The following is a 23,061-nucleotide window of genomic DNA, read 5'->3' on the forward strand; positions in this document are numbered from 1 at the left end:
ATAAGCAAATTGTTGTTATCCCAATTCTGATCATTAAATATCGATGATCACATAATGCCGTAGCAGACTTTCATATATTGGGGGGGGGGGGGCTGCACAATACAAAAACTATAATGAAAATATTTTGGGGCACGGCCACGCCCCTACTAGTCATTTCCTTATATTTTTTCAAAAATATTGGGGGAGGGGGGCACGTGCCCCCAGTGCCCCATCCCCTGCTACGGTCCTGCTTACTAGCCAATATTCTACGAGCAACTTCTAGGATTTTCTACATAATCTCTAGCATTTCGACGATGTCGTAAAGTAACGCCCTCCTTGAAGAAGAATTTCAATTCCCCATAGCTCGTTCATGATTATGGCGTCTCCTTCGTGTCACACAGGAATCTGAACGTCTCTTTTATAATGCCTGCATTTTCTTGTTTCTTTTTGTCTCCCCTGTCAGATAGGAGAGTATTTCCTATCATACTGTTTTTATCCCTTAGCTTTGGCTCTGCTTCTCAGCTTCCCGCTCCATTCTCTAGTGTTTATCTCCTTCGAGATGTTCTTGGGGGTAATACTCTGCAAAAATAAGAAAAAAGGAATTGTGGTATTTGAAATGATGTGAGCATGGAGCAAATATCTTTCGCATACACAAAAAAAAAACCTTGAATTTCATCAGTTATTGTGCTGTTTATTTGCGCTAAGCAAGAGGTCGCGGGAATTAACTTGTCACATAAAAACTCCACGTTTGCAGTTCTAGATAAGTGATTCTAGAGAGCTCCTCTGTTTTACCCACTAAAAAAAGGCACTGAAAACCACCATCGAGCCACACGTAACGTCTGCGTATAGGGAAGGGGGGGGGGGGGGGACACACTGGAACACACATTTTTCACGCGTCGTGCCGGGGGCGTGCAACAAATGCCATAGCCGATAAGCGCGACCGCTATCTGAGATCACCTAGAATGCTGCACGCACCGACATGGGGTGCTTATTTGCTTATCTCACGCTATCACTTGCGAAATTTCTCGAGAGCCATGACAAATTTGGCATGGCAATTTTTATACTTAAAAACATATAGACGGCCTTTTTTTCCCGATGTGCGCTTTATCACATATTTCTGATAAACATTTTACATTATTAGTGTGAACTGTCTAATAGCCTCTTATGTTATGATTGGAAGGTGGTTTGAATCCGAGTTCTTTGCATTGGGTTATTTTTTAATCAACAGTTATTAATGTATTTCGAGAATCCTGAATCGCCCGTATATAAATAAACCTTTTTTTAGACATAGACGGTTCAAGAATATTGCCCTTAACATAACTGATCGCCCCAATAACATTTTAAGAATCTAAATAAAAAACTTTACAAAAACAAAAGATGTTGTGCGATAAGATGTTAGTAAGCTTCCAAGATTTGCTACACATTTTTGCATCATATTTTGCGTGGTTGCGCCGGAGGCAAAACCTGTTTTTGTATATCCTATATATGAAAGTGAATGGTATTCGTTTTACACATGACTTCGATGCCAGCGACTTGATTATCATCCACTATTGTAGTTTCTTAGCGTGGATAAGAAAAGCCATGGCAGTCAGAAGAATGGATCGATAAATGAATTCCCCTATACTCTCGGGAATTTGGGATCGAGAGCATTTAAGCGCTCTAGTAGACAATAAAGAGGGTTAACAATTAGGGCTTAATTAGCAGCTAGTTTATTTGTGCTGTACTATACGCGTATAATTTATACAAAATCAATACAAAAAAACAGAAACAAAAAAAGTTGCGCAAACCTGATCAAAATGCAATGCAAATTCGTTATGTTAGAAAGTCAATACTATGAGTTATAAAATCAACAAAAATAAATAAACAGCACACGCAAAAAATGATCTTACCAAAGTTGTCCATACTAGCCTGAAATCCCTGCAGGAAGAGTCAGATCTAGCTCCCATGGCCACATGGATTGCCTCCGGTCCTTCCCTTCCTGCTCCAGCACTTCCATACCAGATGTCTGTCGAATATCTTCGACGATATCATACATATCAGACAGAGTTTTGCCGTCAAATTGAGCAAAAAGGTTGAACGGTTTATAGTCAGGAGGTTGCATGAAATAATGAAGTAACTCTCCATCCTTTAAAGCTTTTTTCATCCTGTCAAGAAGACCAAAAAAACGCACGGAAATCTTTTCAGTCGTCCACTCGTTACTATCAGGAATGGCGTCGGACTCGTGAAAGAGGATGTGCATCAGATGTACTGTGGACAGTAGCTTTAGCTCGTCTTCGTTATCGCGGATCTCCGTCAGGATCCGGAGTAGAGGAATCCGGCAGCCCTCGGTCCCGATTGCGCGTAGTTTATTCTTCTCGCCGACGTAGAAAGACAAGCGCCACGCCATCTCTGTTTGGGATACTTGTTTACACACGATGTGAGAGGAGGAGGGGCAGCTTTTGCGGGACGGGTCCAGCCGGGAATCGGGCTTGACAAACGCGGGCTGTACATCGATAGAGATATCCTTATTCACAGTCAAGCGAACAACTTTGCCTCTTTCTAACTCGATACTGCTTAAGAGTTTCGGTAGCTTGCTCGTGTTTTTCTCTTTGATGTGAATGTTCAGCAACGCCACAGCCTTCTTGATGTATTTCCGCAGCAAAGCGTTGACCTTCGCGGCAGATACGAATCCGTTTAAAGTGAGGCAATCGTCCCATACGCCTCGACTGCTGGAAGTCATCTGCATGCGGACATCACCGGACTGTGGGTCGCGGGCGATGTACATGGCTGAGGTCGGACCAAGCGAGAGCTGCACCAACATCACCAACTGTATCTTCTCCTCCGCTTGCAGTCCATCATACGGAATCCCCTGCGAGACCAAACTGTTCGCGCGGAACCGGTTATCAACCGTCTCGATCTTCCGTAAACACTTATGCACTGTGTTGTACGCGATCTCTTCACAGATGGCCTTCCTCTCCACGCTCAACCGCACACGATTCTCGTGGAACTCGTAAAGCTGCGCTGATACAGGGTCCAGCTGAATTTGCGGTTTCTTGATAATACTGCGGCGGCGATCAGGGGTCTTAGGGATCTCAAAGCTCCACTTTTCAGGGTCTAAATCCTCGCTAAATGTATCTGAGGTGTCAAAGCTCCACGATGTCTCTGAGTCCGATCCCGTCCCGTTAAGTCCGGGAGAAGCGAGTGGTGATTCGGACGTAGTCCCGTTAAATCCCGGAGAAGCAAGAGGCGAGCCTACTGACCCGTTGTCTGAATCCATACCAGCAGAAGTCCACTCTTAAGTCAGACTCCAGTATTTCTTATTGAACCTTCGTGTTAATTCGGCCTGTCAAAACAATTTCAAGTCCTTTATAAACTCATAAGTCCTCGAAGGTCTTTCTAATAGCACGCTCTAAAATTCGGTTTCGTGCTCGCGTTGAACTCTTGAAGAGCGACTTCTCACTTGATAACGGCAATGTTTTGCTGGTCAGTCACGAATTACCCCGCGCTGTGAGCGTTAAATGCAAGTGATAGACTTGCAGAGAGGCAATAGACGCTCGCTTTCCGCACTTCACGTCAACCCAAGAGGCTAATGCACGGCTATAAAAGCACTAAATGCCTAGAGCCAGTCAACCGCAAAATTTAAACAGAGCCAAAAGCTAGGTTATTGTGCAACTCGACAGAACTGTCCGTAGCTTGCAAGAGACTCTCGGAATGAGGGAGGAGCCCATTTGACACCCAGAATACAATGGTTACCATAGCGACCAGTCAGACACCAACACATATGAAAGTCGTTATTCCACGCTTGCGTCATCGGGGTTGAGTATTCATTCCCGTGGTCTGGACTGTGTGTGTTATTCGCTGGCGATTCATGACGTCGATACGGCCCCTTATAGACATTCAAGGGGTCGCGCAATGCAGACTAATTCGCGACATAAATATACCCGTTATTACCACCGGGATATTACGGTATTCCTTTGCGGCATTTTTACGCGGTTGTGTTTACTATTCGCGCCTAATCCATTTGTCAAGCGTTCTAAAGTTTACTTATAGACACCTCGCGTGCTAAAGATTGACCTCAAAGTTTTATCTAAAGCAAATACCAGCATGTTCTATTTTCTTTTGAAAGCAGATGTACATTTTTAAGGTGTCACTTATCCGAGAGATATCTCTAGAGCCCTTTCCCCTTCTATTCGCAAAGTTGATTGAAAGGACGCTAAAAGTGCAAATATCTCGAGTGCAAATAACGTGACAGTTTGCCATCAAGGTGGTATGTTCAATATGCGATTTGATTCAAGTGACTGGGATAATTTTGAAACAGGATGGGGGGGGGGGGGGGGGGGGCGTACTGGGCGGAAGTAGAATCCAAATAAAAAGACACCGACTGAGGAGTTGATCAAGATGTGCGACAGACTGCTTCACGCCTGACTCCTCTAGCGAACGCCAGCCCTGCAAGATACTGAGAAGAGGCCTCTGCAAGCAGAGAACCCCCGGGGGGGGGGGGGGGGGGGGGTTCTTCAAGGGAAAAGTGATAGGGATGTTTCTCGTGAAATTCGAAAAATACCCCTAAAATACCCGCCCACCAAAACTTGCTACCCTAAAAAATACTAATTCTAAGAGTTTTTTTTCTCGGATACCCTCTAAAAAAATACCTGAGGCCCAATTTTGACCCCTAAAAAATACGATGAGCATCCCTATCAGGTCGACATGGGAAGAACCCCCCCCCCCTAGGGAACTCTGTTCAAGGGCAATCTCGTTCCCAGAGCCCACGTACCTTTGTGCCAGCACGGTACATTGCAAACAGGGCCACGAATAGTCGCGCGCATGCGTGGCACCAGTAAAATACTACAAGCAAACGGTGGTAATAAAGGGGTTGTTTAATTTGGGGGGGACGGGGGTATTTTGAATTATTTGTAGCCGGTTCAATTCTTTCCTGGGTACAAGAGGCTCACTACCAAAGAGCCACAAAAATGGGGGGGGGGGGGAGGGTCATTTCCTAATAGGCGACAAGTCATTTTCTAGATAGCAGACTCAAGCTCAAATATATACACACAGGGCTGCTGCCGTCACGCTAGAGAGGACGAAAACGTAAAATATTTCAAACGAAAATAGGCCCTTTCTGGCTGGATTCGTAAGCTTTGAAGAAGTTGTTGTTGTTTATATTTTGCCGCCGAAATTCGGAGAATACAAAAGTTTTTCGGCCAAAAAAGGTCACGTGACTTTTTAGTGCAAGTCGCCAATTGACCAAAGAGAGCCAGAAAGCAAGCTAGTGGCAGAGAAAATCAAACAATCATGGTCAAAATGAATTATGAAAGCATAGATATTTAGTTTACATTATACAAGCAAACCTAGAAACTCAAGTCACCATCGCGCCCGCAAAGCTCTCTCAAAGGTATCCCGTAAGCTCGTGAAGACGATTCTCTTACCCCATTATGCGCATGCGCCTTTAAAACCGCACTTGACGACAGACGTCGCGCCAAATATGGAGGCGAGGCCACATGCGACACACGAGGGCTTGGTGATTCGCCTAATTTTGTCCTTAAGTTGAGACATGGTAACCGTCCCCATAGCAACGAAAAGATTGGCTTCGCTGATATAAAAATGCTCGCAGTACTTTTTTTCCAAGAACTCCTCCAAAATGCACAATGCGTCCAGGAATCTCTCACCCAACTCCTCATCCCTCCAATCAAATTCGTCTTCAATCTTACTCACGAGGTGAAATAACACCGTCTGCATTTGTGCGAACGATATCTCCCCTAGTAATTCATCCATCTCGCGTAACTCAACCAAAATGTCTAGTAACCTTTGTTGGTTGTCTTTTAATTGGCGTAACATCTTCTTTTCGGCCTCCACGAAGGAGAGAAGCCATAGGGACTCTGGGTCACTCATAGGCCGCTCACAGGCTTTAGCAAGAACATGCGTGGGAACAATGTGTCTGGTGAACTTTTTGCACCAGCCGATGTGGTACTTGGTCAAACGGATGGAGGGGACTAAGTCTACTAGAATTCCACCGTGGTTGATATCTAGGACGATAGTACTTCCATCGCAAAACACAGATATGCTTTCCACGCCATCTGGAAGGTTATCTTCCTCGTTTTCGATATTTTTGCTCATGTTTATGAGTGTTTTCTGTAAAGTTAGCTGTAATTTAGACCGCACCAGACTTGCTGATAGGTAGCCTTCCTCGGTAACGCAATCATCCCAATTAGAACAGTCCTCAATTTGAAGCCGAACAAAGCCACCCTCTTCCGCGTAATGTACAAGCAACTCATAATTTCCATCCAAATACACTGGAATTTCAAACTCAAAACAGTTCGCTTCAAGTTCCCTAATTTCGCAGTACCGAGGGTTTCGTTGCACCAATTCCGTGATTGTGAATCTTTCGTTTACGAGCTGAGCGTTAATTAGTACCTTCATCGCCGCTGTGAAAGCCAACAGTTTGTTTTCTAATGCTTTTTCTCTTCCGGTTCTGACTTTGCGCTCATAGAATCGCTGTAATTCAATTGAAAACGCCTCTTCCTCACTTATTTGTGGCGTATCTAAGCGCTCCAACGATTTGCTGGAGCTTAGCATACTTAGTTGAGTAGCGGAGGAGTATCTTTTGCTTGATAGAAAAAGATTAGTTTCCGATAACGCTCTGCGATTCATCCTAGGTTTTCCCGCGAGAAATGAGGTTGAACGCGACTTCAGTTTTGCTAAATTTACCTTGGACTTTCGCTTCCTTGGCGAAAGCTTCTGCCGTACGTGTGAAGTACTTATATTTTCAGTCTCCATAGCTATAATGACGAGAATCCAGTAAGTTGTGTTATGTATAAGTAATTTTTGGAGTTTTACAGCGGGAGTTTGTGCGTTGACATTATTATACCACCTGCTCTGCAAGTAACCACAAGGTCACGTGACATATACGGTTACCTCAGTAACAAGATTATGCGAAGACTGTGGATATGTTTTTTTTTTGTAGGAAGTTGCTGACAAACGCAAGGGGGGCGTTCATTAGACATTGAAATAGAAAAGGCTGTTTCTAGCCAAAATAAGTATTAATATTTTATTTTAATAACCCACAAAGTGGGAAAAATAATTGTATTACCTTTTCATCCTTTTTTTTTTTCATGACAAAAAAACATACACAGAACGGAAATGTACAATAACAACTATAAATGTTACAAAATCGAGTCACCAGAGTGTGGGGGGTACATCCAAACTATACGGGGAGAGGCGGAGGAGGTGATATTATTTCATTTATAACCTGAAGAAGGCAGGTATTGGGCCTGCCGAAATACCGTTCTAAAAAACATAAATCTGCGTTGTTTTCGACTTTTTCTTTTAAAGGTTTTAATATTATTTCGCCCTTTTAGGTTGTGATATTTTTTTATTATTAGTCAAGTGAGGATGAGTGTGTTTTGTCAGTGCGTAAGAGCTTGCAGTGGGGAGAATAGGGTAAATTTAAAGTGCTATAGTAAATGATATAATAATCGCCCCCTTTTTGAAGAACGCCTCCTATCTATTATCAAACACCCCCCCTCCCCCAGGTCAGTAGAAGTCTGATAAACGCTCCCGGCGTTAATTGCATCATGTATGGTACTTAAACGTCGTCATTGTCATCATAGGGTGTCAAAATTAGTTTTACTGCCCTGAAGAGGTCTTATTTAAGACGAAAATTTGGCAGAGTCGAATATCAGTTTTTGGTTAATTTTATTCAAGAGAGAATAGAATACACGCCTGTGATGTTCTTATCTTATTTCTTGGCCTAATAGTATGATTGCATATTGTTAAGGGAGTATAAATAATCATGCGCTTGATACATAGCTGTCAACCGAACTTGGACTGGACAGAAATCTTGTGAAATCGGGTGAAATGTGGAAAAAACCCAAGGGAGCCAGAGAATGCGGGTGAATACTGAGAATGTATGAAAATCCTCACAAAAATTAGGCTTGTGACAAGGTCCATATTTTCGTGACAACCTCCTAAAGCGGTTGAGTTGACAGCTATGTTGATATTGTATAAATTGTTTACAAAGTTAGACTTCTTTTTTTCTTCATTATAATTTTTTTTTTTTTTACTCTTGCGGGTCAGCGGTTTATATTGCATCACAGGCGCATGACGTCACACTATTGCGCGTTTCTGCTCTTAACAGGAGAATCTAGTTTCCCTTGTCTCATTTCTAAAAAGACACCAATAAAGCGATGTCTACGCCGGCAAGACGACGGCTTATGAGAGATTTTAAAAGGTATACACGTTAAACAGTATTTATTCTACCTAAACGAGAGTTTTCGAGTCTATTCATGCATTTTTTTGCCTAAAAAATACGTATTTCGACGTTGAGTTTACGTAACTCGGTAATGTTTACTTCTATTCAGGATCCAAGATGACCCTCCGGCAGGAGTTAGTGGGGCTCCAACAGAAAATAATATTATGATTTGGAATGCTGTTATATTCGGGTAGGTATCCAAGTTTCTATAGTTGTAATCCGGCCATCGTTTCGCGTTTTTAACCTTTCCTCTACTTCTGTTTTAGACCAAACGACACACCGTTCGAAGACGGTAAGATTACAGCTAAAGCAAAGTCGTCATAGTTGTTGTATAATTCCTTGCGCGATCACGCGAAATCCTTATAGTTCAATAATTGCCAGTATACCCAGTGATTCTTATAGTGTTATTATCTTTTTTTTCTTGTAGGAACGTTCAAGTTACAAATGATTTTTACAGAGGAATATCCAAACAAACCTCCGTCTGTTCGTTTCTTGTCTAAAATGTTTCACCCAAATGGTGAGTAAGTTCTTATCTGCAGCATTCCTTTTTATTTATTCACACAATGTATTTCCTATTATCGGGAAAATGCTACTTATTGAAAAATTATGGTTGTCCAAATCTAAACCACGTATGATTACTCGGGACGAAACATTTTATTTTCCTGTTTTATCCTCTGTTGATAAGGCTTCCGGTTTTATCCCAACACAATTTCATTTGTGAAATCGAAATTGCTGAGTCATGAGAGCCATTTCTTGTAATTGTAAGTCTTCCATGTTATATATACACATTTAAAATGTATTATTGCTAAAATTCCTAACAATTCGCACTTCTCTGCAGTCTCACCAACTCAAGTTTGCTTGAGTTGGTGAGACTGTGGAAAATTGGGAAAGAGGAGAAGTGGAAACTGGAATGAGTTAGTCAGATGAACCAAATCAATTTTTGTTTTGATTGGTTGCTAGCTCATATATTAACATTTTGTATAACACAAATTACCGTCAAACAACTGTATCCAATTTGCTTAAACCATAAGTTACAGTCATCCATGATCATGTATACATTTGGAGATGGTGCGACAGGAGAGCATCCACAGCAGATATTTAATGCAGTAACAAGTCACCCTACAACCTAACATCCTAAGGACAAAGGGATTCACATTCCCTAGGGTTTTCCTTCTACACCCATGAAATCCCAAGCTCAACCAGCACAGTTTCAAACTCCTTCTGCAATAATGTACTATCATGTCATCCAATGGTCTGAATTGGAACATGATGTCTGCAACATTGTGCTATCATGTCATTCAATGGTCTGACTTGGAACATAATGCCTGCAACACTGTGCTATTATTTGAATTGTTGACGCTGAGCAAGCATTATCTTGACCCTTCCCCCTAAAATAATTGGGTTTTATGATGGCACAGAGTCGGTGTACAGAAAAATGTGCAAGCCTGCAAAGATATCTGGTGCATGTGCTGTTGTGGACTCTATTCTGTTGTAATTATTAAGTTTGCTAACAGGTTATGATGCCTTTGATTTTTTTTTTAACATGTTGTTTTATTTTCAGTTTATGCGGATGGTGGCATCTGTTTAGATATTTTACAAAACAGATGGAGTCCCACTTATGATGTATCTGCTATCCTAACATCTATACAGGTTTGTGTAGAAGCTGTAGACATACAAGGCATAGCAGAACCGTAGCAGGCCACGTAAGATTGGGGGGCACAATACAGAAACAGTTAGAAAATATTGCGGGACACAGCCACGCCCTTACTGGTCATTTGCTTATAATTTTTATAAATATTGGGGGGGGCACATGCCCCCAGCGCCCTACCCCATGCTACCGCCATGCATGGGGACAGGGAAATTAAATCAACTGAGGGTGAAGAGGGCTTTCTAAAAGCGGAGCACATTAGTTTTGCTGTTTCAAAAATAGCCTTTCAAAGCCATAAAATGCTTTTCTTTTCTAAACCCAAACCTCCTAATCATCTAACCATCTTTCTCAGAACTTTGTCCTGGTGACCATGTCAACATGTGTCATCATTATCGAAATTTGCATGGAGTATTTTCATCATAACTAAAAACTTCTCTGGAACACCTTTCAAATTTCTCTTCCTTTCCTACTGTTGTCAGCTACTGTACAGGATAACTCCTCGATTTATTTGTAATTATCATTAGCATCATGAAAAATACATTGCTAATTAAGCTATAATGTCAACATTAATGGCTTTACACCTTTTGCAACTGTATGTAGAATGCCAGGTTACCAGTTCTGTCATCTACATAGCCATTCGACAGGGCTAGTACTTTGTGGATATCATAAGCATTCTCACATTTGAGACGATCTATCAATCAAGTTCCTAACATCAACCTACATGAAGTGTATTGCTAAACAAATCTCAACATGCTCCAGCTCCTCAAACCATAATAACTTTTAGCAAAGATCTGTGCTGGAGAGTAATTTTCCATCAATATTTACAAGGCTCTTCTGTTGAAGACGCTTGCAGAGCACTCTTTGTTGGCATACATACCATAAAAGCCATCTGAACACAGGGACGTCAAGAGTTGTGCACAGGGGAAGATGAATAATCTGATAATAAGGCTGATAATCGAGCGACACATGGTGGAAATACTAACTTCTTTGCCGGTCAACTGTGTAGACACAAGGCACACTCATCAAGATATAATTAATGTTTGGTTTTTAACATATGTCTCAAAATTACAGTTATGAGCATCTTTTGGCAATACCAAATAAACATATTTTCAGGCCCAGAACGAAACCATTCTGATTAAAAATCAACATAACATGCTCACAGCTAAGCAATTGCCATCTGTGTCCCTGTGTTAAAGCGTTTTCTGGTATGGTATATGAATGATTTCTCAACAAAGAGTGAGATGAGTCTAGTAACTATTAATGGAAAATCAATCTCCGGTGCAGATCTTCGATAAAATCTTTCATGGTTTGAGCTGCTGGATCATGTCAAGATAGTTCTTTAGCAATATACTTTATGTAGTGTGATGTTAGGAAATCTTTGAGAGATTGAGAGATGGTTTTTAATTTGAGAATGCTTATGACATCCACAAAGTTCTAGCCTTGTCGAATGACAGAATTGGAAACCCAGAATTCCGTATACATTTGAAAATTGGTGTAATGGCTTTGTAAAAGGGCTGTTTTGAAAATGATGTACACTACTAACGAGATATTCTTGCCATGTTAACCCTGTACAGGCTAAATGTGCTCAGGAATTAGAATCAAAGAGGCCAAGCACTTCAATGAGATGTTCCTAATCCAAACTAAATTTTTCTTATTTTGGTTTCAGTCCCTATTAGACGAGCCAAACCCCAACAGTCCGGCAAACAGCTTGGCCGCACAACTTTACCAGGAAAATAGAAGAGAGTACGAAAAGAAAGTTAGTGCTATAGTGGAAACAAGTTGGATGAATGACTGATACTGCTGTTACGGCTCTACTGAGCACCTCTGCACTTGCAGATTCCTGTTCTGCTTAGCCAATTCCCCTCTAGATTTTCTTTCTAATTTTTTTCCCTCAGCCATTACAGAAAGTTTGGTGTGGTACTCTGTTGCTGTTTGGTCACTATTCGCATATTCAAAGGCTTATTCTTCTTACAGTATGTCATGGCATAAGTTGAGCAGATATCAATTATAACAAACAAAAGTCCCATATTTCAAACAAAATTCTCATATTTTATCATTACCTTTATTACAACTTGTCACTTAAATACAACTTGCCACTGTCAATATTTCAGTACTGGGTTGTTTCTGTGATATTTTCAGCAGTAAACTGTTTTGTAATGGCCAATTTTGGTTCTCTTAACTTAAGAGAATGCTGTACAAAATAATTTGTTATAAATTTATTGTTGGGTGTATAGTGTAGTGCGTTAGATTGTCAAGAATCTTTGTTGGGTTTCTATATTCTGGCATGGCAAATGTAAATACAATTAGGCACAGTGTTTAGACTGTCAAATAAATATTAATTATTGACTTGTAATGTGTCTGGAATTTTCATTTTTCCCATTTTTGGGGTTTCAAAGTATGGCCCAAAATTTGTGGAAATCATTAAATAATATTCTCATGGACCCCAAACGTGTATTGTTTTGTTCACAGTAATAGAAAGCTTCAGCAAGTCAATTGGGAGGGCATGCACACTTATGAATTGCTGAAAACGGTCTGTGATGGCAAATCTAGAACGACATTTTCCCTATTTTCATGTCCTATGCATGTGGTCACTTCAGTCAATGTTTTTTTTGGAACATACAAGTGTGCGTTAAGCTTTCTAATATTTGTGCAAAGTGCCTTTCTTGAATTTTAATACTATTAACTTCAGCAAATAAGGGAGAACCTCAGGCAACCACTTCCAAAAATTGTGTACCAAAATAACTTTTATAGTTTTATCTAGCTTTAGGATATAGCTTGACTACTGACATCTATACCTATAAAAAGACACCAAAACAGCAGGCTTAACTTTTCTGGTACAAGAATTTTAATGCCTATTGATAAAAAAACTGCTCATGGTTCCTACAGCTGAACAACCCTTTTAAAACCTACAATTTAATACCATTGTGAACTTGCACAAATAAAACACTTTGTCAGCAAGAGCCTGAAAAATCACTCAAAGCATACTCTTAGCTATAGATTTAAAACTCCTATCTGGAATTTGTGAAAAATTAGACTTTAGGGAGTGTTCATTAATTACATCGAGGGGGGGGGGGATGGAAGATTTTTACTCAAGACACCTTAAAATTTTAGAGCCCCCCTTTCATTGTAAACATGAAAAAAAACCCAAAATTGTCTTTCTTTTTCCCTTAGAGGACCTTTTTTTTAAAGAGCCCCCCCCTTTTGGTGGTTTAAAATTTTTGGACCCCCCCTCAATATCTTCCCTCCCCCCCCCCCCCCCCCCCCTCGGTGTATTTAATTAACACTTCCTTAAGACCATTATCAATTTCCCAAATTGAAGACCTTTTTAAGGCCTTGAGAGTGTGAAATAAATTTAAACCATGTTATCTGTCCTTAGCTGGCAGACTGTGGTATCTAAGCTCATGGGGTGCCATGTTCTGGTCGATTCCTGGCTTGGGCGTGTCTGTCCAAGGGGACTCCGTGTACCCATTGTGATATAGGAATAATCTTCTCATATACTCATAGGTTAGAAACACTATCCCTGCATTCGGGACCACCTTAAACAGGTAACACCCACAGTTAGTGCAATGGTGGGAGTGATCATGGGGGCAGCACCTACCCTAATAATTATGCCTTGATTTAAAGTAATATACTAGGATCACCAGCTTACCAACAAAATTCATTCTAGTTTTACCAGACCCAGCACCTTCTAGAGATTAATAACACCTAAACAATGTTAGACTAGATCCATGTGGGATGGTGTTTCCCTGGTGATCATATCCCATGGCAACTATTGGAATTTAGTGCTTGTTACCCCTCAAACTTTAATGACTGGTAAAAGCCCGCCTATGAAGATCAACAGGACATGTACGGCAATGCGCTGCAACAGCCTATAGTACTTAACTGTGTTGGGTTATTGGGAGATATTTTTTAGAGATGGGAAGCAATGATACAATTGTTGTGTAAACATTGTTGTATACAAGATTGGTTGAAGCCTCTGATGTTTGTCAATCACAACACCCAGTACATAAATGCTAGTGTGGTTGATTATGTTCCATAGCGTTACAATACCTTTAACAAGTGAGCCATAAGGCCTCGCCACAATCCAGTGAACCCATTCACACATACAGTCTGAACAAAGCAGCTACTCATGCTGACGAATTCAACATCTACCCCACCTCCCTTAGGGAGAAAAGTGCTCTTTGCCTGTGGAAATAGATATGAATCAAGGGCATGGCAGTTCTATTATCCCAATAGGGGGGGTAGGGGCATAGACAAAGGTCGACTGATGGGTGGGGTGGGTGGGCTGCACAGTGGTTGGGGGGAGGGAGATACACAGACACCCCTTAATTTACATATTCATATCCACCTTCAATGAATTTTTTAACAACTCCTAAGTTCATGGTCCCTAACTAACCTGCATTTTCTTTCTTATTGTATCAAAGGGATGGGAAAGTGTCTGAAAAAAGAACAGAAGAAATTCATATGAGAATTATTACAGCCAAATTCGTTGTTGTGTGACCTTGATGAATCCAAAATCCATGTCTCGTTTGGGAATAGCGCGTAGTCAAACACAAACTTGGCGGCTGTTGGTCTGGTTTTGATTGTTTGGTTTGATTGACTACGCGCTATTCCCAAACGAAGAAAGAAATTTTGGAATAACAAATTTGGCTGTAACTTTATTGAATTGTCAATTAAGTAATGCCTGGAAGGTGTTTATGGAACAAACATTTAACCTTTAATTGGGGGGGGGGGGGGGGGGCTTTTTGGAAAAAAAATTAATAAATGCCCTTTGGGTCTGAAACATTTCCTGGTCTTAAGGCCCAGTGGATGCTCATGATTAGGACTCTTTACACTGTGATTTGTTAACCAAGAACACCATTAAGATTTAGTTGGGAACTTTCGTCTACTCTAATGGGGGGTTGTTGATAAAAACGCAGGATACTTAGCCCTTTGAGGTCAGCATACAGTATGAGGGGAGCACTTTCTTGAAACAGGCCTGTTTTTATGCAAATCCACAATTACACATCTTTCAACAACCTTCACAGCTTCCTATGCATTGAGCAGTGCCTAGCAGAATGAATTTCCAGAATTCCTCACCAGTTTCATCACAGGGTCTATTACTTACATGTGCAAATGCTCCTGCAACACAACCATTGACAAACATGCAGATAGGTGTGGCAGATGGCTCTGTTCTTGTGCTATCCACTTTGTCCAGGATCTGGTATGCCAGGAATGAACCACCAGCAAATGGGAACAAGCCTTGAACAAAAAATGAAATAAGGTGTTTTTGCTCTCGCTCCTGATCACCGAACGGAACATGTTTTCCGCGATGATAACACCGAGTACTGCCTGCAAGCAGGCTAAAAATTATTGAGAGGGTTAAAACTTGAAGAGTCAGCAAGTCACCTGGTGGGCAGCCTACTCACCTAAAAATGACGGAGTCACTCCCTTATAGAGAGCAAGGATGCCCTCCTCCCTTAGAATTGTCTTGAGTGCATGTCGCATCCCCTTATAGTGAGCGTTGCTTTTGTTGACATGCTGAACTGTCAGTCTTGTTTTGATCACCTCGCATGGATATACTGTTACCATGGCGATAAGGGTACTACTAGTACCTGCTAGCATGGACCCTGAATCAGAGAGTTCCCCATTGTGAGGGTCTTCAAGGGATGCCTACAAGAGGTCAAAACACTTTTGACATAAAGTATCTTAGGATAACCAGCATTTTAATAATAAAGACTTTTACAAACGACAAGCAGAAGGGTGAATAGTGTAAAGCTTTGAATCAGCATCATAAAAACGTAAAAGTGTCGAGGTCACGGTTGATTTCACTCACCACGATGCGGTTAAATGCAGCATACTGCACAGCACTGTACGGAAAAAGCCGTATACACGACACTCCATTTCCTTTCCAAAAAGCCTTGATTCCCTCGCGTTTGTAGACACTGGCAAAAGTTCTAATGAGACCTGGCTTTGCCTCCTGTGTTCCAACTTGTGCAAGAACTTTAACAACTTCGAGAGGTGACGTGAGACTTCTTGCCAAAACAGCTGAAGTCCCACCACAAAGAAAGCTCTGGAACCACGTAATTCGTGCATCAAATGCAGTATTCACCATATCTGGTAGCGTTTTGACATAGCTTGCTAAACAAACACCAGTATGTACGGCCGATTTCGGTGCGTTCGTAATCGCACGGGCTACAACTCGACATCTCCCGCCATTGTTGTTGTTTTTGGTTTCTGGGCCGAAGAACACTGGAGACAAATGATACCACAGGAAGACCATTCCTCGTTTTTGGTTAAGTATTGTACTTGCAAGATTTATTTATTACAAGTTATAAAATGCAAATGTTTTTTCTTCTTCTCTCGATATGGACATTCTTGCCTTTGGCTTTGCGATACCTTCTGCATGGCCGACATCTTGGATTTTGAGATTCCAGCTCTCAGATCCATGATATTTGTGCAGTTAAAGGCCAGATTCGCGATTTCGTTACTGCATATATTACCATAGTCTAAATTTCTACCAAGTAAAATCATCTCAAGCTGGATTGATTTCGCTGTATTTACTCGTTTGCGACCCGGAGAGATCCGAGAGAAACGTGGGGCTCGAGATTAGAATTATCTGCTGCCTTCTTTAGACACATACAGTTTACTTCAAGACATTTTAATGTACATGTATTTAAAAATGTACTAATGGAGACTCCCATGGACTTGAGGTATTTACCTTTATTACTTAACTTAATCTATTTTGAAGCTTAACTCTTCGATGAAAATCGTCTCCTACACATCGCTTTGAATAAATCCAAAAGAAGTGACTACCTTATATCGCGACACTTGACCGGCTACCATAAGGGAGCGGTCATTTATTACTGGGGAGGGGGGGGGGGGGGTGTACTGGGGGGGAGAGGGGTGGGTGGAGTTTAATATAATACTGAGCAAGAGTCATTGTTCAAATGTAAATTTTATTCCTTTCACAATTTTCCCTACAATTGTATATCTAGTTCCATATTGTTAGGTACCAATCTTGTCTTTATATAAATAAATTTTGAAAATCCCTCTCATGGTTGACAGACAGAGCTGCCCGTTCTAATCAGTTCAACAAAACGAATACTTTTAAACGTTGCGAAGCACAGAATGTCTATGTTAGGAATAGGACAAAATTGCCATGCTAGCTGATCAACCTTAGTAAAGTTTATATTTAGTTACACTCAGTATGCATATCAAGTTTCTGTGGTTTTAAAGAGATATAATTATTGAAAATAAAAATGTTGGAGGTGGTGGTGGTGGGTGCACATTTTGGGCGCCCAGTCTAGGGGGGTCACGATTTTTAGGCTTGGATTTGAGGGGGGCAAAATTTTTTAGCCCAGGGTTTTTCAATTTTACCCTCGCATCTACTGATATGATAGCAGAACTAGATATTGTTTACTTTGCACTAACATAAATGAAATAATAAATTTAATCTAAATTATATTGTTAATACAATATGGCTCACTTTGGGTGTTAAAATAAAGTATTTACCCCTAGGTTATGTTATAAGCACAGTGAGGGCAGTGAACCAAAAAAAGTTTAAGAAATATTTAACAAATTTTCAAACACATTCTCAGTTTTCCTGAATTTAATTTTAGTGCTATCTCTGCTGCAGGGATGGTATTTGTAAGATTTTTACGCTGTAAAAGATAGGACAATCAGCCCCATCTACTTTTTAATGAAGCATCCCTCGAGTCCTACCCCCACCTCAAGAGATCCTTACCTTTCTTGTCCCAATCAGTGTTTATTTACAATAAAAAAAATATATACATATTTTTTATTATATCCAAAGGTGGTGGGAAGTAGAATCCTTGTCATACATATCACAACACAGGGCCAAAACAAATTGCAGATCTCAGGTATCCCAGTCAACCCTGCGTCTAGTTTTTTATTTTTTTTTTGGGGGGGGGGGGGGGCAGTGGTGGTGGTTAGGGGGGTGACAAAAAAGTTTTTTTCATTACCCTGTGAGGTGGGGTCAATTTTCTTGTTTTACACATAGTCCTTTGAAATAACAAGTGGGGAACAAAAGGGTTTTGTCACAAGGGGGCCAGGGTGAGGTCTGTATTTACTAAAATCATCAGAAAAAAATAACAAATTGGAAGCCATGAACAATATAAGGATATAGGTTTCTGTTTATTGGTACAAATATTTGGAATATTTCCAATCATTGCACAAAAAAGATGAGAAATGTTTTCAGAAATCGTCTGGACTTAAACAATTTACAAGATGCCAGACTGTCGCCTTAAAGGGCGCTATGAGTACTAGGTCATCACATATTGTGATGTATTGCAGGGTCATCACCATCAAAGATGGTGGAAGAGAATAAATTAAATTGGGTCAAATATAGGTCAGAGTTCAGAACCTTGCTTGGATTTCACAAGAATAAGTCACCAAGCCCGCCATCTTGTGGCGCATTAGTAGCAATGTTGATCTGCTGAGACCAAAAGTAAGAAGTCTCGAGATCAAAGAACAGAGTTCAGAACCTTGCTTGGATTTCACAAAAGTTAAGTCACCAAGCCCGCCATCTTGTGGCGCATTAGTGTCAATGTTGATCAATTGAGATCTAAGGTCAGAGTTCAGAAATTTGCTTGGATTTCATCAGGGTTAAGTCACCAAGCTGTCACAGGTCTCTCCCGTGGATTGTGTCAAATTGAGGTGGAAATAATGTTCATTGCCAGAAAGTCAAGTGTTACAGTCCCCAGATGACATGGGGTTGGGGATCTATTCTCCCCTGAAGTTGATGTAGAACTCCTTGAACTTGTCGAAGCCAGCAAGCACGCCAGCTCCAGCCATGCCACGAAGGACGTTAGCACCAGCACCCTTCATCATGCTCATGGCGCCTTCTTTCTTCATGATCTGCACTGCACAGTCAATGGAGCCCTTGTACTTCACTGCCTCACCAGAGGTCATCATCATCCTTCGGCGGATGGTGTCGATCGGGTAGGATGCCAGACCAGAACTCACGGTCACAGCATAGCCGAGAGCGAAGGATGCGAACACATTGGCTTGATCACCCAGAAGAATTGGTTTCAGGGTGTCGTAGAGGCCGAAGTAGAATCCACGGTACACCACAATCCCAACGCAGGAGATCACAAAGCCTCTGTACAGACCGACGATGCCATCACTTGCCAGGGTCTTGCGGTACACATCAACTAGCCCATTAAACTGGCGCTCCCCGCCACCCTTGCCAGATGATTTGGCATCGTTGGCCAGGCGGGTTCGGGCATAGTCAAGTGAGTAGACAAATGACAGTGACATTGCGCCAGCAGCACCACCAGAGGCGATGTTCTTGGTGAATTTCATAGCGTTGCTGTCAGTCTGCTTGGACTTGAACAGAGCCTTGATCTGATCTTTGAAGGCAAAGTTCAAAGCCTGGGTTGGGAAGTACCGGATGCAGTTGGCGAGATTGCCTAAAAACAAACAAAAGAAATACTAGCAATAAAGTATAATGAAATTATTAAAAATGACCCTTGTGTCTATGTACCTCTATGTCTATGTACCCCTATGTCTATGTACCCCTATGTCTAAGTACCCCAATATCAATGCACCCCTAACCCTGTTTACCCCTCTGTCTAAGTACCCGTACGTCTATGTACTTGTTTGTCTATGTACTCTTATGGCTATTTACCCCTGTGTCCATATACCCCCCTTGTCCATGTACCCCATGTATATGTACCCCTGTGTCTATGTACCCAGTGTCTATGAACCCCTATGTCTATGAACCCCTATGTCTATGAACCCCTATGTCTATGTACCCCTATGTCTATGTACCTCTATGCCTATGTACCCCTGTGTCCATGTACCCCAATGTCAATGTACCCCTTTGTCTGTGTACCCCTATGTCTATGTACCCCTGTGTCTATGTACCCTTATGTCTATGTAACCATGTGTCCATGTACCCCATTGTCAATGTACCCCTTTGTCTGTGTACCCCTATGTCTATGTACCCTAATGTCTATTTACCCCTATGCCTATGTACCCATGTGTCTATGTACCCAAATGTCTATGTACCCCTGTGTCCATGTACCCCAATGTCAATGTACCCCTTTGTCTGTGTACCCCTGTGTCTACGTACCCCTATGTCTATGTACCCCTATGCCTATGTACCCATGTGTCTATGTACCCTTATGTCTATGTACCCCTGTGTCCATGTACCCCAATGTCAATGCACCCTTTTGTCTGTGTACCCCTGTGTCTACGTACCCCTGTGTTTACGTACCCCTATGTCTATGTACCCCTATGCCTATGTACCCATGTGTCTATGTACCCAAATGTCTATGTACCCCTGTGTCCATGTACCCCAATGTCAATGTACCCCTTTGTCTGTGTACCCCTATGGCTATGTACCCCTGTGTCTATTTACCCTTATGCCTATGTACTTCTCTGTCTATTTACCCCTTTGTCTATGTACCCTTATGTCTATTTACCCCTCTGTATATGTACCCTTATGTCTATGTACCCCTATGTCTTTGTACCCCTGTCTATTTATTCCTATGTCCAAGTACCCCTATGTCTATGCACCCCTATGTCCAAGTACCCCTATGTCTATGCACCCCTATGTCTTAGTACCCTTATGTCTATGTAACCGAGTTTTTATGTATCCCGATGCCAATGTACACCTAATGTCTATGTACCCCTATGTCAAAGCACCCCTATGTCTATGTACCCCAATGTATATGTACCCCAATGTATATGTACCCCAATGTCTATGTACCCCAATGTCTATGTACCCATATGTCTATGTACTACTCTGGCTATGTACCCTTATGTCTATGTACCCCTATGTCTATTTACCCCTATGTCTTTGTACCCTTGTCTATTTATTCCTATGTCCAAGTACCCCTAAGTCTATGTACCCCTATGTCTAAGTACCCCTATGTCTATGTCTCCCCTATGTCTATGTACCCGAGTTTTTATGTATCCTAATGCCAATGTACACCTAATGTCCATGTACCCTTTTGTCTATGTACCCCTTTGTCAAAGCACCCCTATGTCTATGTCCCTGTATGTCAAAGCACCCCTATGTCTAAGTAACCCTATGTCTATGTACACCTATGTCTATGTACTCCTATGTCTATGTACAATTATGTCTATTTACCACTATGTGTATGTAACTCTATGCCCATATATGCCTCTGTCTATGTACCCCTGTGTCTATTTACCCGTCTGTCTATGTACCCCTGTGTCTATGTACACCTCTGTCTATGTACCCCTTTGTCAATGTGTACCTATCTCTATGTACCTCTGTGTCCATGTACTCCCCATGTCCATGTACCCCTTTGTTATTGTACACTTTGTATATGTACCCTTTGTCTATGCACTTTTATGTCTTCCTGGTCTATGTACCCATTTGTCAGTACCGCTATGTCTCTGTTCCCCTGTGTCCATGTACCCTCATGTCCATGTACCATTTTGTCCATGTAACCCAATGTCTTTGTATTCCTAAGTTTATGTACCCTTTCTGTCTATCTACTCCTCTCTGTCTTTGACCCCTGTGTCTATTTGTCCCCTATGCCTATGTACTCCTATGTCTATGTGCTCCTATGTCTATGTACCTCTATGTCTATATACCCCTATGCCTATGTACTCCTCTGTCTATGATTCCTGTGTCTATATACCCCTATGTCTGTGTAACTCATTGTCTATAGACCCCTATGTCTAAGCACCTTCTGTCTATTCACCCATGTGCCCCTTTGTCTATGTACTCCCATATCTTTGTACCCCTATGTCTATGTACACCTATGTCTATGAAAAGATAAATAAAAAAAGGAACAAATATAGCCAATACCAAGCATTGTAGATTCAAATTATGGTAACATATTTCTAAAAAATAAAATAAATCAATAAATCAATAAAATCCATGCTACCAATTATAGATAGACATTGCCTAACATCTTTATTAATAAATTAAAAATAAATTAAAAAAAATAAATATATAAATTAATAAGTACATGAATAAATTAAAAAAAGGAATGAAGAAATGAAAAATATGTAACCACTACTCATTGTAGATGAAAATTTATTAATAAATACGTGAATAAATAGATAAAAAATAAAATCTATCATGCCAACTTTAGAAAGAAATTGGCTAACATTTTTCTTAATAAATAAAAAATAATAGATAAAAAGATAAATAAATAAATAGATGAACGAATTAAGAAATGAAAAAAAAAGAAATATAACCAATACCAATGTTGATGAAAATTTATTAAAAAATTAATGAATTGATAAATAAATATATAGAGAGAGATATAAAAATAAATAAATTAATTAATTAACGAACGAACGAATGAATAAAGAACTCAACCAATAACTAACCATTGTAGTTGCAAATACTCTAATATATTTCTTGAACTTATGCAATTCCAAAGCTCTTACCTCTCCAGAAGGAGCCGATTCCCTCTGCCCTATAGGTCCTCATGGTACAATCCACAACTCCCTTGTATGGTGAGGAGAGGCGACCGGCTTTCAGCATCTCGTCCTGGTTTTGCACAAGCAATTTGACCCGTTCGATAGGGGCAGCGGCGGTCTTGGAGATGATGGCTGCCGCACCGCTAAGGGCGAAGTTCTCGACGAAATGAAGGTTTTGTTTCTTGCCAGACATGCTGAAAGAAATTGTAAAAGAACAAAGGAATCAATTAAGAAATCAAGAAGAAACATCAGAGAAATAGATTGAAGTAATTAGACATCGCATAAATCTTAATTGGGAGTTAATTAGCCAATTATCGCCCCGAAACTTTTCCGTTTTCAAAACTTCTTGAAAAGGCAAAAAAATATCCAAAAATTGCATTTTGAAATGATAAAAGTAATGGAAATTGTCTTCTGCAAGTCTTTGTGTTTTCACGGATCACTTTCTGTCAAGAATAAAATCGATGCATTGCTCGAGCTAAAAATTCGACTTGAAAAAAAATTGTTCGAGAAATTCCAAACTACTTGAAAAACAGTCTAAATAATCTTAAAACTTTCCAAATGGGGTGTACTGCTTGGCTATCTTACCTGTTGTTGATGTTTAGCGGGGAAGAAGTTGTTTTTCAACCTTATCGAACGGATCAAAGTGATGGAGCTCGTTGCTCGTGCGAACGCAGGAAGCCAACTGACGAATCGAGCGCGCGCTAACGAACTTGATTGGAGCTAATCACCGCTTTTCTACTGATGACGTCAATTTTGATTGACAGCAGGGGCGAAAGTCACGTGATCTATCGCGTGA

General features: G+C 40.9%; 5 protein-coding genes across 6 annotated transcripts; 1 reads left to right on the forward strand and 4 right to left on the reverse strand.

The window, feature by feature from the left end:
- Positions 1–474: 474 nt before the first annotated feature.
- LOC5506741 lies at positions 475–4,276 on the reverse strand. 2 transcript variants are annotated; one of them, XM_048733383.1, is made up of 2 exons: positions 1,888–4,276; positions 475–558 (listed from the first exon to the last, which is right to left on the reverse strand). In XM_048733383.1, the coding sequence occupies exons 1-2, from the start codon at positions 3,233–3,235 to the stop codon at positions 518–520; spliced, it is 1,389 nt and encodes a 462-aa protein (XP_048589340.1). In that variant the 5' UTR covers positions 3,236–4,276; the 3' UTR covers positions 475–517. The 2 variants fall into 2 exon arrangements, with proteins under 2 accessions (XP_048589340.1, XP_001627439.2); XM_001627389.3 differs by having other exon boundaries at positions 1,869–4,273.
- A 969-nt stretch (positions 4,277–5,245) lies between these two features.
- Positions 5,246–6,838, reverse strand: LOC5506758. Its single transcript, XM_048733384.1, has one exon. The coding sequence runs from the start codon at positions 6,727–6,729 to the stop codon at positions 5,386–5,388; it is 1,344 nt and encodes a 447-aa protein (XP_048589341.1). The 5' UTR covers positions 6,730–6,838; the 3' UTR covers positions 5,246–5,385.
- Positions 6,839–8,057: 1,219 nt separating this feature from the next.
- On the forward strand, positions 8,058–12,204 carry LOC116614310 (ubiquitin-conjugating enzyme E2 A). Its single transcript, XM_048733591.1, has 6 exons — positions 8,058–8,182; positions 8,313–8,393; positions 8,470–8,495; positions 8,631–8,720; positions 9,765–9,853; positions 11,518–12,204. The coding sequence occupies exons 1-6, from the start codon at positions 8,139–8,141 to the stop codon at positions 11,644–11,646; spliced, it is 459 nt and encodes a 152-aa protein (XP_048589548.1). The 5' UTR covers positions 8,058–8,138; the 3' UTR covers positions 11,647–12,204.
- Positions 11,895–16,448, reverse strand: LOC5506754 (solute carrier family 25 member 43). Its single transcript, XM_001627387.3, has 6 exons — positions 15,667–16,448; positions 15,260–15,503; positions 14,959–15,092; positions 14,248–14,289; positions 13,902–14,036; positions 11,895–13,387 (listed from the first exon to the last, which is right to left on the reverse strand). The coding sequence occupies exons 1-6, from the start codon at positions 16,111–16,113 to the stop codon at positions 13,214–13,216; spliced, it is 1,176 nt and encodes a 391-aa protein (XP_001627437.3). The 5' UTR covers positions 16,114–16,448; the 3' UTR covers positions 11,895–13,213.
- A 1,520-nt stretch (positions 16,449–17,968) lies between these two features.
- On the reverse strand, positions 17,969–23,005 carry LOC5506757 (ADP,ATP carrier protein 2, mitochondrial). The gene is made up of 3 exons (XM_001627386.3): positions 22,851–23,005; positions 22,233–22,459; positions 17,969–19,264 (listed from the first exon to the last, which is right to left on the reverse strand). Exons 2-3 carry the CDS (start codon positions 22,456–22,458, stop codon positions 18,576–18,578), a joined length of 915 nt encoding a protein of 304 aa, XP_001627436.1. The 5' UTR covers position 22,459; positions 22,851–23,005; the 3' UTR covers positions 17,969–18,575.
- Between the last annotated feature and the right edge of the window lie 56 nt (positions 23,006–23,061).

Source organism: Nematostella vectensis, chromosome 10 (assembly GCF_932526225.1).
Source record: "Nematostella vectensis chromosome 10, jaNemVect1.1, whole genome shotgun sequence".
In the NCBI taxonomy this organism is placed as follows: Eukaryota; Metazoa; Cnidaria; class Anthozoa; order Actiniaria; family Edwardsiidae; genus Nematostella; species Nematostella vectensis.